Source organism: Tachypleus tridentatus, chromosome 9 (assembly GCF_004210375.1).
Source record: "Tachypleus tridentatus isolate NWPU-2018 chromosome 9, ASM421037v1, whole genome shotgun sequence".
Taxonomy (NCBI): Eukaryota; Metazoa; Arthropoda; class Merostomata; order Xiphosura; family Limulidae; genus Tachypleus; species Tachypleus tridentatus.
The window spans coordinates 28,976,147-28,992,601 of NC_134833.1; the positions used below are offsets into that span (position 1 = coordinate 28,976,147).

General features: G+C 35.1%; 1 protein-coding gene across 1 annotated transcript in view; it reads left to right on the forward strand.

The window, feature by feature from the left end:
* Positions 1 to 793: 793 nt before the first annotated feature.
* The window catches only part of LOC143227052 (uncharacterized), a 42,384-nt gene continuing 26,722 nt past the window's right edge, over positions 794 to 16,455 (forward strand). The window contains exon 1 of the mRNA XM_076458598.1: positions 794 to 1,045. Within this exon, the coding sequence (XP_076314713.1) occupies positions 991 to 1,045 (55 nt within the window). The 5' untranslated portion in view covers positions 794 to 990. The remainder of the gene's footprint in view (positions 1,046 to 16,455) is intronic.

Below are 16,455 nucleotides of genomic sequence, written 5' to 3' on the forward strand. Positions count from 1 at the left end.
AGGGAAGATTTACAAAATGAACGCGTAAAGAGGAGTTTGTCGGTCTGTTTTATTAGGGAAGATTTACAAAATGAACGCGTAAAGAGGAGTTTGGCGGTCTGTTTTATTAGGGAAGATTTACAAAATGAACGCGTAAAGAGGAGTTTGTCGGTCTGTTTTATTAGGGAAGATTTACAAAATGAACGCGTAAAGAGGAGTTTGTCGGTCTGTTTTATTAGGGAAGATTTACAAAATGAACGCGTAAAGAGGAGTTTGTCGGTCTGTTTTATTAGGGAAGATTTACAAAATGAACGCGTAAAGAGGAGTTTGTCGGTCTGTTTTATTAGGGAAGATTTACAAAATGAACGCGTAAAGAGGAGTTTGGCGGTCTGTTTTATTAGGGAAGATTTACAAAATGAACGCGTAAAGAGGAGTTTGGCGGTCTGTTTTATTAGGGAAGATTTACAAAATGAACGCGTAAAGAGGAGTTTGGCGGTCTGTTTTATTAGGGAAGATTTACAAAATGAACGCGTAAAGAGGAGTTTGGCGGTCTGTTTTATTAGGGAAGATTTACAAAATGAAAGCGTGTTGGTTTACAAACTTCAAAGACCTCACTCATTTTTCTCACCCACACATCACTGTCGTTGTATTATAGAAGTATTTACTAACATCGTGAACTTCAGTTATCTGCATCTGAAACACACAGAAAAATAAGAATAAAAAAGTGCGTGGATTTAAGCCAGGTGACGTTGGTTTTCGCTGAGCCACTAGCTAGGCGGAGCGTGATATATAATAGGAGGAGGCGTCTAACACGGAAGGTCATACATACATAGACAGACTGACGCGCCGTTGACCAAACTACAATCACACAGCAACCAGAAAAGACTCAGCACTTAGTGTCAGTAGATCAAATTTAGGTAAGAAGACAAGAAACGTTTTACTTCTCATCTAGAGAACAAAGGAAAACTGCTATAGACGTTGAAACACTGCTTTACCAGGATTGCGTTCAACATGAGACCATCCACCCTACGTATAACACCGTTGTTTCTCTACTTTGTTCTGGCAGGTAAGTCGGTAATCCGTTATTTTTATTCAAAACATTATGCACCTTGCAACTGTTTCAGGTTCACGAAGTAAGATGTGTACAATTATAGCGATATTTTAAAAATGAAACCCTAAGAACAATCTCTACTTGCCACTTAAAGAATTTTGCATTGTAAGGAACCACAAGCCAATCTCATAAGGTGATATCTGACCTTCTTAATTTCTAGGCCATTGTTTGCGTTAGGTCGGCATCGTTTTAGCCTGGCGAATCTTAATTATGATAAATACTGAAACGGTCTGAAATGAACACGCTGCTACAATTAGGGTTCATTGTGAACGAAAAATTAGTTCGTAATTTTGAATATTCTAAGTCGAAGAAAGCTTCAACGATTCATGTCCAAATTTTTGAACTGACAAGAAAGTGAATTCGATTAATTTATATTTAATTTCTGGTAATGTGTGTGTGTTTTCTTACAGCAAAGTCACATCGGGCTATCTGGTGAGTCCACCGAGGGGTAATTTTTGGTAACTTGATTACGCCACAATTTTCGTTTAGTGTAAACTTCTTTAATAATTTATAATCATAAAAGGGACTGCAAAAGTAATGTACAAGTGAGAGAGATTAATTAAACTTTGTACAATGAATATTAGATGGATATAAGTTTATCGGTGATTGAGTGGTTTGCTTGAAGATATTAACACTAGGATTTGGGACTCGAGCCCAGCATTTCTCATAGCACAGCAAGTTGTTAATACGAACATAAATGGATGTTTTGAAAACATGCAAGCCGATGTACACTTATTATAATGTAAGAGAAAATGTCTCAATTTAAGTTTGTATTTTTAATACTTCCAAGAGATGTTAAATGATCTCTCTAGAAAACCGAAAGATCGGTTAAAGTCAATTATAAAAGTAATACTTAGCTATGTAACAGTAATAAACACCTTCACCAACAAGCTTAGTGTTCATAACCGCATAACTTTACCAAAGTTCAACCTTGTCACTTTAACTACAACTCTCACATATATAGTTTTTACATTCAAAACGACTGAACATTTCTCTCCTGTTTTGCAATAAAGAAAGATGTCATATCTCCTCCGAATTTATAACTTATCTCAGTTGTTATTTTATTTACAGCACTCAGTCAGTATAAAGATGTATATGGTTAGTTGTCTGCACTACAGACGAATTAAAGTGACTTGATTTATATTATTATAAACTGAAGTGATGTGATATATAGTGTTATAAATCGCATCACTTCAATTCATCTGTAGTACAAACGACTACAAGAAAGCAACTTCAGAATAGTTCTGTTGCCTGTTACATTAAATCAACTTCAGAATAATTATATTGTTGGCCACAATAAAGCGACTTCAGAATAATTCTGTTGTTGGTCACAATAAAGCAACTTCAGAATAATTCTATTGTTGGTGACAACAAAGCGACTTCAGAATAATTCTGTTGCCTGTTACATTAAATCAACTTCAGAATAATTCTATTGTCGGCCACAATAAAGCAGCTTCAGAATAATTCTGTTGCTGGCCACAATAAATCGACTTCAGCACAATTCTATCATGAATTTTTTTCTCGAGTGTCTTCAGTGAACTCTTGAGTTTTAGCAGTGAAGACAACTGAGTGTTTAACGTAGTTTGCTGTATGCGATGTACAAAATATTAGGTTTTTTTTTCAATAAGTAACACTATAAGCTTTTCAATATTAGCTATGTGAATAAAATTCATCTATGCAGAATATGAAGAGATTGTTACATTTTATACGAACGATTTGCAAATGCAGACGCTACGGTGTCTTGACATAACGTGACAAACATCAACCAAAAACAGTGTCGTGTATCATCACTAAGACAGTAAATAAGAACTTGACAGTGACAATGGTTCATGAATTTTTAGTCGTCTTTCCTAAAAACTTGATACAACGGAAGCTCTGGTGTCAATCATGGCCATCAAAATGAAAACGATCAACAATGATTCTAAGGATAGCAGGCGAATGGGGTCTGCTGAAACATGGTGAAATAAAGTACAGTGAATTCTTTTGTATTTTAAAGTTGACGTTTCTGTCACCTACATGTGTTATCTTTTCAGCTTAAACGTTTAAGTTATCTCTTTGTTTGAAGTTAAACACAAAGCAACACAATGGACTGTCTGTGCTCTGACCATCACGGTATGGAAACACAAATTCTAGTATTGTATATCTGCATACATACTGCTGCGCCACTGGGGGGAATTTAAATTGTTAAATCACTTCCAATGTTTATGCAAGTACAGAGTTCAGGTTTTTAATTTTTGATTTCCAGCTATATATGAACCACTAAAAAACTCGAAAAGATTGGACTGCTCTAATCCACCTCTTGCTTGAAACATCTCTTGCAATATTCACATATGTAATTCTATTTAAAAAATAATAAATAAAACTAAAAAAAATATTCTTTAGCTTTCAACGTGATCATGGGCGATTGGCTGAATTATTTAAATTTCTATAAGGATCATAAGTTTTGAGAATGTTTGAAATGAAATTAAGATACATCTCCTAGAAGGTAAGTTCAAGGGTTTACAACGCTAGAATCCGGGATTCGATTCTTCTCGGTGAACGCAGCAGATAACCCACTGTGGCGTTGCTCAATTAAAATGTTTGAACAAATGTTTCATTTTATTTTTTATTTTAGTTACACTTCTTTATTAAGCAAAGGAAGTAAACAATAAAAAATGTACAAGTGTCTAGAATTTCGCTTTGTATGTAAATCATTCTTCTTTCACCAAATAGCGCTTCAGAAAAAAAGAAATGAAAAAGGTACGCATGTATCAGCAGGTTGATTCATTCGATATATATATACATTAGTTGGAGATAGTGAAGTTTATTTTAGTACAAAGTTACATAATGTGTTTTCTGCCTTTAGTCCACTGTGGGAAAACGAACCCCAAATTCTGACGATGTATGTCTGTAAAGTCACCATTAACCCACCATTGGTGGATAACTTAAGATTCTCCGAGCAATAAACTCATTCAAATAATTTTTGAAGGTATAACAAATTAAATCATACAATGTTTAAAGAGTGGCAAAAAAATATTTTATTTGTTTGTTTGAACTTGTACAAATAGACAAACGTAACCATGGAAATCGTTTTTAAAATGAAAAAGATGTTAATATTTCGTTCTATTGTACAGAATTTCTTCATAACCGTGTAACGAATTTACTAATGTATATTTAATTTAACATCTATGTTTGTTTTAGTTAAATGCATATTTAAAAATTTACGTAACTTTTATTGATAAATGTTATTGCGAAAATCCTGCACACTCTCTAAACATGTAGATTATCGAGTCTAAGAATTAACAATATACGTTTTACATTGTAACCAATTGAGCTTTCAAGAAAGTCGTCTTAAACCTTATAAATCCCCTAAACTAATGCCATCTATTATATTTAAATTTAGTATTTGCCCTAATTATACTTCTCCTGGAAACTGGACTACTTAAAACTATAAGATGAAGTAAGAGTTGTTTTCACGTAAGCGTACTGAACTTTTTATTAAATCAGTTAGTGGCATAGCGGCATGTCTACGCACTCAGACCGCTAGAAACCGGGTTTCGATACCCGTGGTAGGCAAAGCCCAGATGGCCCATTGTGTAGCTTTGTGCATAATTCCAAACACACAAAATAAATTAGTAGTTTCAGAAAATATTCTTTAATGTGAGTTTTGTAGGAAAAATAAACAACATGATAAAAATTAGACACGTGACTGTATTAATATCTTTATTTTCCATTTCTTAACAACCTTCACCACCGAAGTTGGACGGAGATCATGTTTTCACTCCTCTCTATGTGTTTTTGTGTATTTATTAGCAAGATTTATTAAAAATGGCTAAATGGACTTGAACGAAAGTTGGTAAACATTTGTACTGTGAACAAACTTAGAAGTTTTTAGTTTTTGGAGGGAATTTCACCGAAAGGTTATCACGAAAAAAATATCCACATCTGTTAACATAAGGACCAAATTTTTCATACTATGTCTACCTGGAAACTCAGTCAAAATTACTAGTATTCTGGCGAAACTTGGTGGACATATCTAAAACATTATTACTCATTGATCTGCCAAAAATAGTCCATGTCTGTCGATAATGACCGGAAGATGAGCATATTTCCGTATTTTCTAGGGCCGAGTAAGATAATGACCGGAAGATGAGCATATTTCCGTATTTTCTAGGGCCGAGTAAGATAATGACCGGAAGATGAGCATATTTCCGTATTTTCTAGGGCCGAGTAAGATAAATGCTGAAAGTGCCCCTCTAGTTTAATAAAGTGTTTCTTATAGTTTTAGTATGCGCAAAAAACTATTAGTCTAACACAAAATTATATGTCATAAGTGACTTTACTCAAAATAAATGCAGTTTTATTTTTGTGTAGGTAGTAGTGGTTCGAAGGATTGTGAAATAACAGTATTACATGAAACTTTAGTTGGAAGATATGTTATGAGATGATTTTAAGCAAGCTTCTTCAATCTAATGCTCTGCGTTTTAAAGTCAAACGATAAAACGTTTTGTACAAAGTCCTGGGATTTTAGGTCCCAGTGGTATCAAGTTAACATTCGTAAAACGACTTTTCGCAAATTTTTAAAACGTTTCGATTTATCCCATTTCGAATGTCAAAAATTCAGTTCGTTTTCAGTATGTTTTTTTTTTTTGAATTGAGCACAAAGCTACACAATGGGCTATCTGTGCTCTGCATATCATGGGTATCGACACCCAATTTCTAGTGGTGTGAGTCCGTAAATAATACGCTGTGCCACTGGGGGACGGTTTTTTTAGTGAATTTGGCCTTTTATATATTTATGTGATAAAGCTAATTTTTTTCTTTTTTTATTTGTTTTGAATTTCGCGCAAAGCTACTCGAGGGCTATCTGCGCTAGCCGTCCTTAATTTAGCAGTGTAAGGCTAGAGGGAAGGCAGCTAGTCATCATCACCCACCGCCAACTCTTGGGGTACTCTTTTACCAACGAATAGTGGGATTGACCATAACATTATAACGCCCTCACAGTTGAAAGGGCGAGGATGTTTGGCGCGACGGGGATGCGAACCCGCGACCCTCAGATTACGAGTCGTTCGCCTTAACACGTTTGGCCATGCCGGGCCTTCTTTTTTTTGGGGGGGGGAAACCGAGAATGGCCATTTTCGATCTTAAAAGTTACGGAAATCAAAGCTATATAATAAAGAAATCGTAGAATAAATGAAGACGCAAAAGAGAGAAAAGCGAAACAGAAAAGACATTCCGGTAGCAGAAAACATTATTCTTTGAAGACCAACTCAAAAACCGCTTTATCACAGTAGCGACAGTGTAAACAGAAGGAAAAACAAAAGATTTCTTTGTAGAAATTACTTGTAGATTTCATCCATCTTATGAACTTACATTGTTATTAGTTACTAGAATGCTGACGCCCATAACATGCCAAAAAGCGAAGATAAATGACATCTACGGCATGTCTCTAGGGGATACCGTTCTGAGGAAACATAAGAAATCATTTCTTGAAACTCTTGTACACGTTTGTACTTTTACGTTAATACGTGATTTAGATTTATATATCTTCTGTATGATTTTATGAACTATCACTTCGGCGATTAAACGAAATAATAACCATATTAGCGCTTAGGTTGTTGAGTAGAGCCACAACATTGTTGAAGCGAGGAGGTCGTTGCTCAACTGAAAACAAAAACAAAAAACATCAAAAGTGTTAAAACTAGTATAAAAAACACATCAACATATGTTTCAGTTGTATAAAAAATACATGTGATGCCAAAAGAAACAATGAAGAAAAAAAAGTAAATGTCACTGAAAGTTCACGTGCCTTCATTTCTTTGGTCCACTTCCACCTCCGATTCGTAACTTCGTTTGATTTAAACAGAATATTTCGCCACATGAAAAGACACATTCTTTTTTTTTTTTTACTTACACGTTGTGGTCACTGCAAAAGTTAGGTAATTTGATTCAGTTTTTCTTTTGTGTAATTTATTTCCATGATAATTTGTTACACAGCGCGCTTTGCTTCCTTTGTTTGTTTTGCATATTAAAAATATATTTCTCCAAAATTTTGTGTGACATATTTAATTATGAACTGCCCAATACGGAGCTATCTTTATTAGCAATGACTTGAAAAACGGTATTGTTGAATTCGTGTTTCTATTCGTGGACAAATTACTAAGTCTGTCTACCATCGCCTGTAATTTTAAATCAGATGAAAAACAGTCATCCGCAGAACCACATCACTCACCATCCACATTAAAGAACTGAATGCCACCTTTATAACGCACCCTCAGATTAAGTGAGAGGAATATTTTAAGATATCGTAAGATTCAAAGCTACTTCTTAAGATCCTTAAATTCATAGCTCTACCACAGGATCAGACACTATTGTAACATTAAATTATTTGAATCCAAATATGTCACGTCTCTGTTGTTGAGTAACTGGAAGATACAATCAACACTGGTGATAGGAACCAAACAAACAAGAACCGTAAATAAACTGTTATTTTAGGTGGTTGAAGCTTACACCATAAAGTAGTAACACGCATTAACTTATTCTAAATTTTGTATAAAGCTATGCAATAACTATCTCACATATCTGTCTCTAGTTTTGAATTGGTAGACAAAATGAAAAGCAGTCAGAAAACAGTAATCATAATCATTTCTTGTACTACTCTTATTTCATTGAATAATGGCATTGCACTCTCACTTTTACAGCGCTCTAACGATCTTAAAATGCACAATGCATTTTTGAGACAATGGGATGCAAATCAAAAGCCTTCGGGCTTACAGTCTGGGCACACTAATATTTAAACATACTCAGCCTAAAAGGTGAACGTCATGTTCCAGAATGAAAATCGTACAAACTGTTAACACTACCACGTCATTGTTTGTTTGTTTGTTTTTGAAATTCGCACAAAGCTACTCGAGAGATATCTGTGCTAGCCGTTCCTAATTTAGCAGTGTAAGACTAGAAGGAAAGCAGCTGGTCATCACCACCCACTGCCAACTCTTGGGCTACTCTTTTCCCAACGAATAGTGGGATTGACCGTCACTTTCTAACGCCCCCACGGCTGAAAGGGCGAGCATGTTTGGCGTGACGGGGATGCGAACCTGCGACCCTCAGATTACGAGTCGCACACCTTTTCACGCTTGGCCCTGCGGAGCCCACCACGTCATTGACTACAGTCTTTGTTAATATTATAAACCCTGACTATTTTTATCTCCCAGGTGTTAAGCACAGAATAGAATCTTTGTGTTGCTAAGATTTAAAAAAAATTATTATGTTCACATAATATTATGTACAGCTGTCCGCAACCAACAATTAAATTTGAAGCTAAGGGCCTTCAGAGTTTCAATACGCAACATGCAATCCTTCAAAGTAACACGTAGAGACATGCAATATTTCAGGTACATTTTGCTTAAATTGTTAGCGAAGAAGCAGGAGAAGAGAAAGCTTTGTCTCGATACTTGAGTGCTTTGAAAGCAAGCAATAGATATGCAGCATTGATGTTTCCATTAAAAGCGGGTTTCAGTTTACGTATGGCAGCTTTCGATGTATCCTCGGGTCATCACGATAAGCCTTAAACAGGAAAGCTCGTAATTTCGCACGACACTATGGCACCGTAAAAAAATTACTTCTAAATCTATAGTGCTAATATAGTTACTTACTTTCGGTGCCCATAATTCCACATATGTCGTAAAGAATTATTATTAAATACGTCATTTTGTCAGTAAGATATATTGAGGTTACCCTTTGAGTTGAAAACTATAGTACTGTCTATAAGTGTTTTTACTTTATAACTGATATTTAATTAGGGCCAAAACTAGTTGCTTGAAAATCATATCACATTTCATCTTCATTATTTTGATATTAAAGTTTCATGAAATGTAGAGCTAAAAGCTCTAACGTTGTTTTGTCTGTTAAAATGCTGCAAAAAAACAAACACAGAACTGCCAGGAATGTATTATTATAGAACATTCGTTTTAATACAGCAGAACATATATAAAGTTAAAGTTGTACGTATAATTGTTTAATGCAACGTAGCCGAGGCCAACGATGGCAACATTAATGCTGCTTGTGAACCTTATATTAAAACGTTACAAATTTACCTTGCTTGTTCCAGGACATTGTGCACAGCTGTTTACTCAGTCTCCTCTCCGAAACACACACACTAATTTTTATCTGATAGATTACAAGATATGCATGGACTCAACAGCGTCCACCGTCAATTGTAGGACTAGTCTTGTCTGATCGAAAAGTGGGAATGTAACGCCACTCTTATAGCGCAACTACACACCCAAAGAGCGTTTCGATTTAATGTATCACGATCCACGAGTTCTTGCACTCACAATCTGGACATGCTAGTCCAGAGGTCACCAAACTTTTTCACAGGTGGCCAGATTACATGGGGAATGAGAAGCGCGGGCCACATGATCATTATGTTCAATACTCATAAGTTAGAACGAAAGTTCTCTGTAAAAAACTTAACACTAAGTTTAGGATGCCACATTAGCCATGTGGGAGTAGCATGCAATACACACATATAATAAAAAACAAATAGAAATACAACCAACATTTTTATTTACCAAAAGGTTATCAAAGAAGGTGACATTAGCAAAAACAATTGTCACATCGCACATAGTGAGTACATATCTGAATTTCACTAAGCTGCAAAAAAGTTAGTGAGATTTATGAAATTGGCGTTTGGCTTTCAAAATATCGTCAATGTTCGGTTTCAAATTGCTGCATCCAATCATTAGAATTGCTTTCAACTGTTCATCAGTCAACCTTGATCGATGTACCGACTTCACATACTTCATTTTTGAAAATGCTTTTTCATAGACATAAGTTATTCCGAACACTGATGCCATACCACATGCGAACTGCTTCAGCTTCAGAAAATCATCTTCAGGTATGCAGCTGTAAAATTCAATAAGTTGCCCCTCTCTGTGTTTTGCTTTCAACAAGTCATTTCCTTGCAAATCGACGACTTCCAGCTGAAGTTCCACTGGCACATCATCAATGACACAATCAAAAGGATTCTGAAAAAGGAGAATGTCACTTTCGATTCTGTCAAGATCCGAAAATCTTTCTAAAAATGCTTATTTAAATCACATATAATCTTTTTCTGAAACTCCAGGTTGACATCTTCTGTGATTCCAGCATGAAACTCATTGAAACACTGAAAATGAGAGAGGTTTCCTCCTTCCAAATGTGCTTCAAACAATGACAGCTTTCTCCGACATCCTTTACTGATTCAATAGAGATCACAGACAAGGTTATTCTTCCCCTGAAGTTTCAAGTTCAATTCATTCATGTGGGATGTGATGTCGACCAAAAATGGCAACTTTGACAACCAGGTTGGATCTGACAGAAGTGGATCGGCTCTATATTTCTCGATAAGAAATATATCTATTTCTCTTCTCATCGTATAAAAACGAGACAAGACTTTACCGCAGCTGAGCCGTGTGATAAGGCAAGTCACAGTAATCCGAATCAATTTCTTCAAGAAACGCCTTGAACTGGCGATGATTATATGCATGACCCCAAATGAAGTTCACTGCAGAAATGACTGGTTTCAGTACGCAAGAAATATCTAAGTCTTTTCCACAGAGTGCTTGCTGGTGTATGATGCAGTGTATGAACAGAGCGATTGGGAGTTGAAGATCTTCCAACTGTTTCCTGATCAGCCCCACCAGACCCTTCTTTACTCCAGCCATGTTTTTTCCTCCATCAACTGTTACACCTCTAAGCTGATTCTACTGAAGGTTATAGTCTTGCAAAGTTTTATGCACTTCCATGAAAATGTCTTCTCCAGTTGTTCTTCCGTGCATACTGTAGTGCGATGTTCTCTTCAAGTTCTCCTGCTCTCCGTACAACTGAAGTTGCTGAAAGGCTGATACTTTCAAAGAAATTGGCTTTTTCAAGACACAGCTCATTTGCTGTTTCCATCATACACTCTTTGATGAAGTTGCCGTCATTAAAAGGTTTTCCTCGCTCTCCCATCCTATGAACTATTTTGTAACTTGTACGAGTGACAGATTCATTTTCAGCAAACTTTCTCGAGAAGAGATTCTTTTGATATTCAAAAACACGTTTCATGGATTCAAATTTCTCAGAACGGAACCTTCCTGAAAATTTCAAATATGTTGATAGATGTTTTGTTTCATAATGACGCCGAAGATTGTACTCTTTCAAAACGACAACACTTTCGATGCATATCACACAAGTAGCTTTCTGTTTTCTTGTTTCCACAAATAAGTACTTTTCTCCCCATTCTTCATTGAAAGCACGATACTCAGAGTCCACTTTTCATCTTTTAAAAGCAGCCATAACGATGGGTGAAAAAAAACAAAACAGGATCTGAAAATGAAAAACACAGAATGCTATGAGAAAACTATTGTACTGGTCCAAGAACGCACAAACAAAATATATTGAAACGTACGTTTGCCACGACACTTACCTAAGAACGAATTACGAAAAGCGCATAACCCACTACTTAGAGAAATGAGCTTGCTGAAGCGGTAACCTTAAGTCGCTGAATTTACAAGATGAGTCAATAGGACGAGGGTTAAGTCTGTACTTGTTTTCGAAATCCTAATGCTTTCATAGATACGGGTAGCAAGGACAAAAGAAGAATTTTCCTATTGGTTAAAAATGCGCGTGATAGCCTTGTTTCTTTTTATCATAACGTCTTGTGTTTGCCAGCTTAAAGCGACCATCGGTGTGATTTATTTTGTTATGACAGTCAGACATTTGATGAAATGTCACTTTTTATTTCCAAGCGTCTAGCTGCTGGCGAGCCGGACAAAATGACCTCGAGGGAGGGCCGTAGTTTGGTGACCCCTGTGCTAGTCAGTAGGTCATGCCAGGTCATTTTGTTTAGTTTCACGAAGAGATCTGCAATACTTTTAACTGCATTGCTAGTCAAACTGTCATGCAAACCTTTTTCCTTGAATCTGCTTATATCATCACTAAATTATTATCCAAAATTGAAAGGCTGCTAGAAGTAATTCAACGAATAGTAAATATTTTTATCTTAAGGAAGAGACTTTTATCACATTACTGGAAAAAAACAACAACAACAAACGTAGATTTCATAAATTAATTAGTACGCACAATAGGAAACTTTTTAACGAGTTAAATAATGCATTAAATTCTTATTATGTCAAAACCTGCGTACGTTTATCGCAAGCGTAAAAATTACACCATGTTAAACTGATGTTTTCCGTTGAACTCGTTGGTATCCTCGAAAAACAAGTCCGTGTAAGTTGTCTGTTACGAGTTTCTAATAATTCTACTTTCATTGACAGTTTTGCATATTTTAAATATCATATATGTATAGCTAACATATTATTTTAAGCGATTCGCTTTAAAAAAGTTCTGGTGAATAATTATAATATTTCTACGGAGCTCTATAAGGAACATTATTTTACAAAACTTATTTAAAGATTTGTTTTGCGCGAATCAAAACTACCCTAAGAAAAATATATATTTAAGCCTGCATTTACAGAAATTCTTCAGAACTTCGAAACAATAAATTATTTGATTAAAAAATAGTTATTTTTGCTAATGTAATCGCGTAAACTCTGAAACCATTTCTAGTGTAAACATGTAAACTCTGAAACCATTTCTAGTTTAAATATGTAAACTCTGAACTCATTTCTAGTGTAAATATGTAAACTCTGAAACCATTTCTAGTGTAAATATGTAAACTCTGAACTCATTTCTAGTGTAAACATGCAAACTCTGAAACCATTTCTAGTGTAAACATGTAAACTCTGAAACCATTTCTAGTGTAGATATGTAAACTCTGAACTCATTTCTAGTGTAAACATGTAAACTCTGAACTCATTTCTAGTGTAAACATGTAAACTCTGAAACCATTTCTAGTGTAAACATGTAAACATTGGAAACAAATATGAAATATTTTGTTTCGGTTGTGTCTCTCGGTGGCGCAGAGGAAAGATAGTAAGAAGGCTTATCACACTAAACATTGGATTTCGATACTGTGGTGGGCATAGCGTAGATAGTTCATTGAGCAGTTTTACGTTTCACTCCTAAATTAACTCTATGTGATTTATTGGCTTAATAACCCGCAATAAAAGCCCGACGCTCGGTTAGTAAACGTTCAACATTCCTTGTCCTAACAACAATAATATAGTTTTTCCCCATTTCTTCCTCTACTGCCGTACACTGCTTGATTTATTGGTCCCTTCCTCTACTGGACTGGCCTGATCGTAGGTGTGTCAAACTTTAAATTTGAGGGTCCATGGTTTGTGTGTCGTTGCCACAAAATATTTTTCCCGAACTTTTTGGGCTGTGGGTGCATTATAAAAGTGACAGTCAAATTACATTATTTAACGAAAGTATTTCACAAGCTGCGAGTAGATGGTGTTAAAAACAAAACAAGAAAGTTGTCCAGCATTTGTGACAGAGAAAGTAACATATAACGTGTTAAGACGTGCAGGTGATTATTTGTGTTAGGAAGCATATTCTGCTAATATAATTGAAAATTGGCAAAAAACAGTTTATAGGCATAAAGAAGAGTAGGTTATTTTGGAGAAACATACTACATGTATGTAGGAGAACAGCTTTGAAGGATCAAATCATGGAGTGTTGTTTGCTTGTCGGCATGGCCACGTGGTTAGGGCGCTTGACTCCCACTCGGACGGTTGCGGGTTCGAATTCATTATCAGCAGTGGGGTGTTATAATGTAATTTTCACTCACACTATTCGTTAGTAAAAGGGTACTCCCAGAGTGGTGGTGGGTGGTGCTGCCTTCCCTCTAGTTTCACATTGATAAATTGAGGACGGCTAGCGGGGATAACTCTCGTGTCGTTTTGCGCGAAATTCAATACAAATAAATTGTTGTCTGTATATTATAATAAATAATTAAATTTGAAAGTAAGTTGAAATATTCGAACCAGTGACGAGTCAAAATGAAACCTAGTACTTTGTTCACTGCTGGGACAGTGGGTAAGTATACGGATTTACAACGGATTTAAAATCAGGGATTTGATTCCTCTCGGTGGACACAGCAGATAGCCCAATGCGGCTTTGCTACACGAAAACACACACACACCTAGTACTTTATTAAGAAATGAAGCCATAATATATAAACGAGATAAAAGTAAATCATTTTCGAATTCGTAATAAGTGAAATAAAAAAACAACACAGTTTTGTACAGATAATTGTTTTTTTCCTTCAGACGATGTCACGAGGAGCATCTTAAGAAACAATAAGAAGAGTGACATCATGATTTACATATTCGCATGATATTCACGCAATGTTTTAGCACCTTAATGAAATAATATATTAAAAAATAACTTTTAGCATGCCGATTTACGCATCTACAGATGTTGTAAACTTCAATGAGGTCACCTGTACAAGTTGCTCTCCGCTGAGCCCTTTTCATTAAGTCAATATCCTGTCTTAGGTAAAAAGATAAAAATTTTACAAAGGATCCAGATGAGGTCTGTTTGATGATTTGTATTGAGAAATTTCTTCTTTTGACTTGTAATTAGGAAGTCTATAAAAACATCCTAAAATTATATAAGCTTTGTTACTAGCTAAATATCATTGCTTTCATGGCTTGAATGACTTATACTTCACTATACCAGGGCACTGAATGGGATCATATATGCAAATGTTAACAGTATGACCTAGATTTCGATAACTCAAATGCAATAACTTGTACGTAACTATAATTTGGCCATTTACCGATTATGTGTCTAATATTGTAATGCTTCAATATCGCCATTACATCTTGAAATTCCCAAAAAGTCCAATGCCATTAGCTACTCTTTTAAGTGAAACCTTATTAAATCCTTTCCATCGTCCAGATACCAAGTAACATCTTATGAAACAACAGCACATTATTAAGGTAAGGGTGAATGAATATTGAATGTGTTGGCTTTATGGCAGATTTACTCGTACATATCTGCTTTAAAATCGATGTTTGCTTAAGTTAAATTCATATTTATAAATGTACATAACTTATACTGTTAAGCCTGTTAACTAAAGTTGTAGGTTCTCCAGGGTAAGAATCAACAATATATGTGCGTACGTAAGCATTAGTGTATCGTCAGTATTGTTGTGCAGGCTGAAATTTCTAGAAACGATCCTCATGCCAATAAATGTAACCAACGCGACGCGCCAAAGAGTTAATATATATTATTGATATGCTGTAGTTGATATACTATGAACTTATGGAGCTGTAACTGTGATTAAAGCTTATTAACCGGGAACTTCGAATATTTGACCAGAAACGTTCATAGATTTACGGAACAGTTTTCATTTACTATATCATATTTCGTAAATTAATTTTCAAAAAGCTTCTTTTTTCAGACTCCATAAGAATATTCCTAATATGGACGTAAGAACAACTGGCTTATAAATTCCAAAATAAATCTGATAACGCCCCTTTAAAAGTAGGAGTAGCATTAGCAATTATCGAATCGTCGGGCACGTACCCACGTTTTATTCATGTACCAAAAAAAGATAAAAGTAGGTGTTGCACATCTGATCTGTGAATTTTGTAAACTCCTGTAAAAAAACAAGCAAACTTTATACGTTATTGGTTCTTTTATCTGTTTTAATCTCTCAGTCTTTCTACTTACTACCAGGATATTAATATCTACATGATGAAATTAGTACCAATATTTCACATAGAATATTCAAGATCATTATCTTATCTTGTATTACGTATTATAATTTATTCCAGCTGAGTTTCCAGATATTATATTACGTATTACAATTTGGAATAGCCTAAAACTGAGTTAAACTGTAATTTGGATTTGATAATTAATTAAGTGTCGATATGTATAAAATTTATGTTATTTGCCAACAAGATTGACAAACACAGTTTTCTTTCTTAATACAAATACATTTTAATATTCAAAGAACAATATAATTTATAATATCGGTTATTGCAATAATGATTTATATACAAAAGTTTTATAAGCTCATAAACAATCTTGAGTCTTCTATCTGATTTGGAACTGAATATTTTATCTACGGTTCACGATGAACGAATGAATTTCGAGTTGGTATCAGTAAAGTTCACTTAACGACTAGCTGGCTACCTCTCAATTCTTGGTTGGTCTCACGTGAATTTTTCACAGCTGAAGTTATACAATGTCTTCGTAGAAATACCAAAATTCGAAGCTGATTCATTGAAGTTAAACTGTTTATAATGTTGCAAATCTATACACGTTCCTAGTCAAATATTTGTAGTTTCCCAATTGATAAGCATTTATCATAGTTATAGCTTCAGAGGCTTATAGCAAACCAACGATATTAAACTGTCTCTTTGCGCATCGATTTATAAGCTTTAAGGCGACGTTCTCGAAAGTTCAGTTAGTGAAAATGTAAAACATATATTGTTGATTCTTGC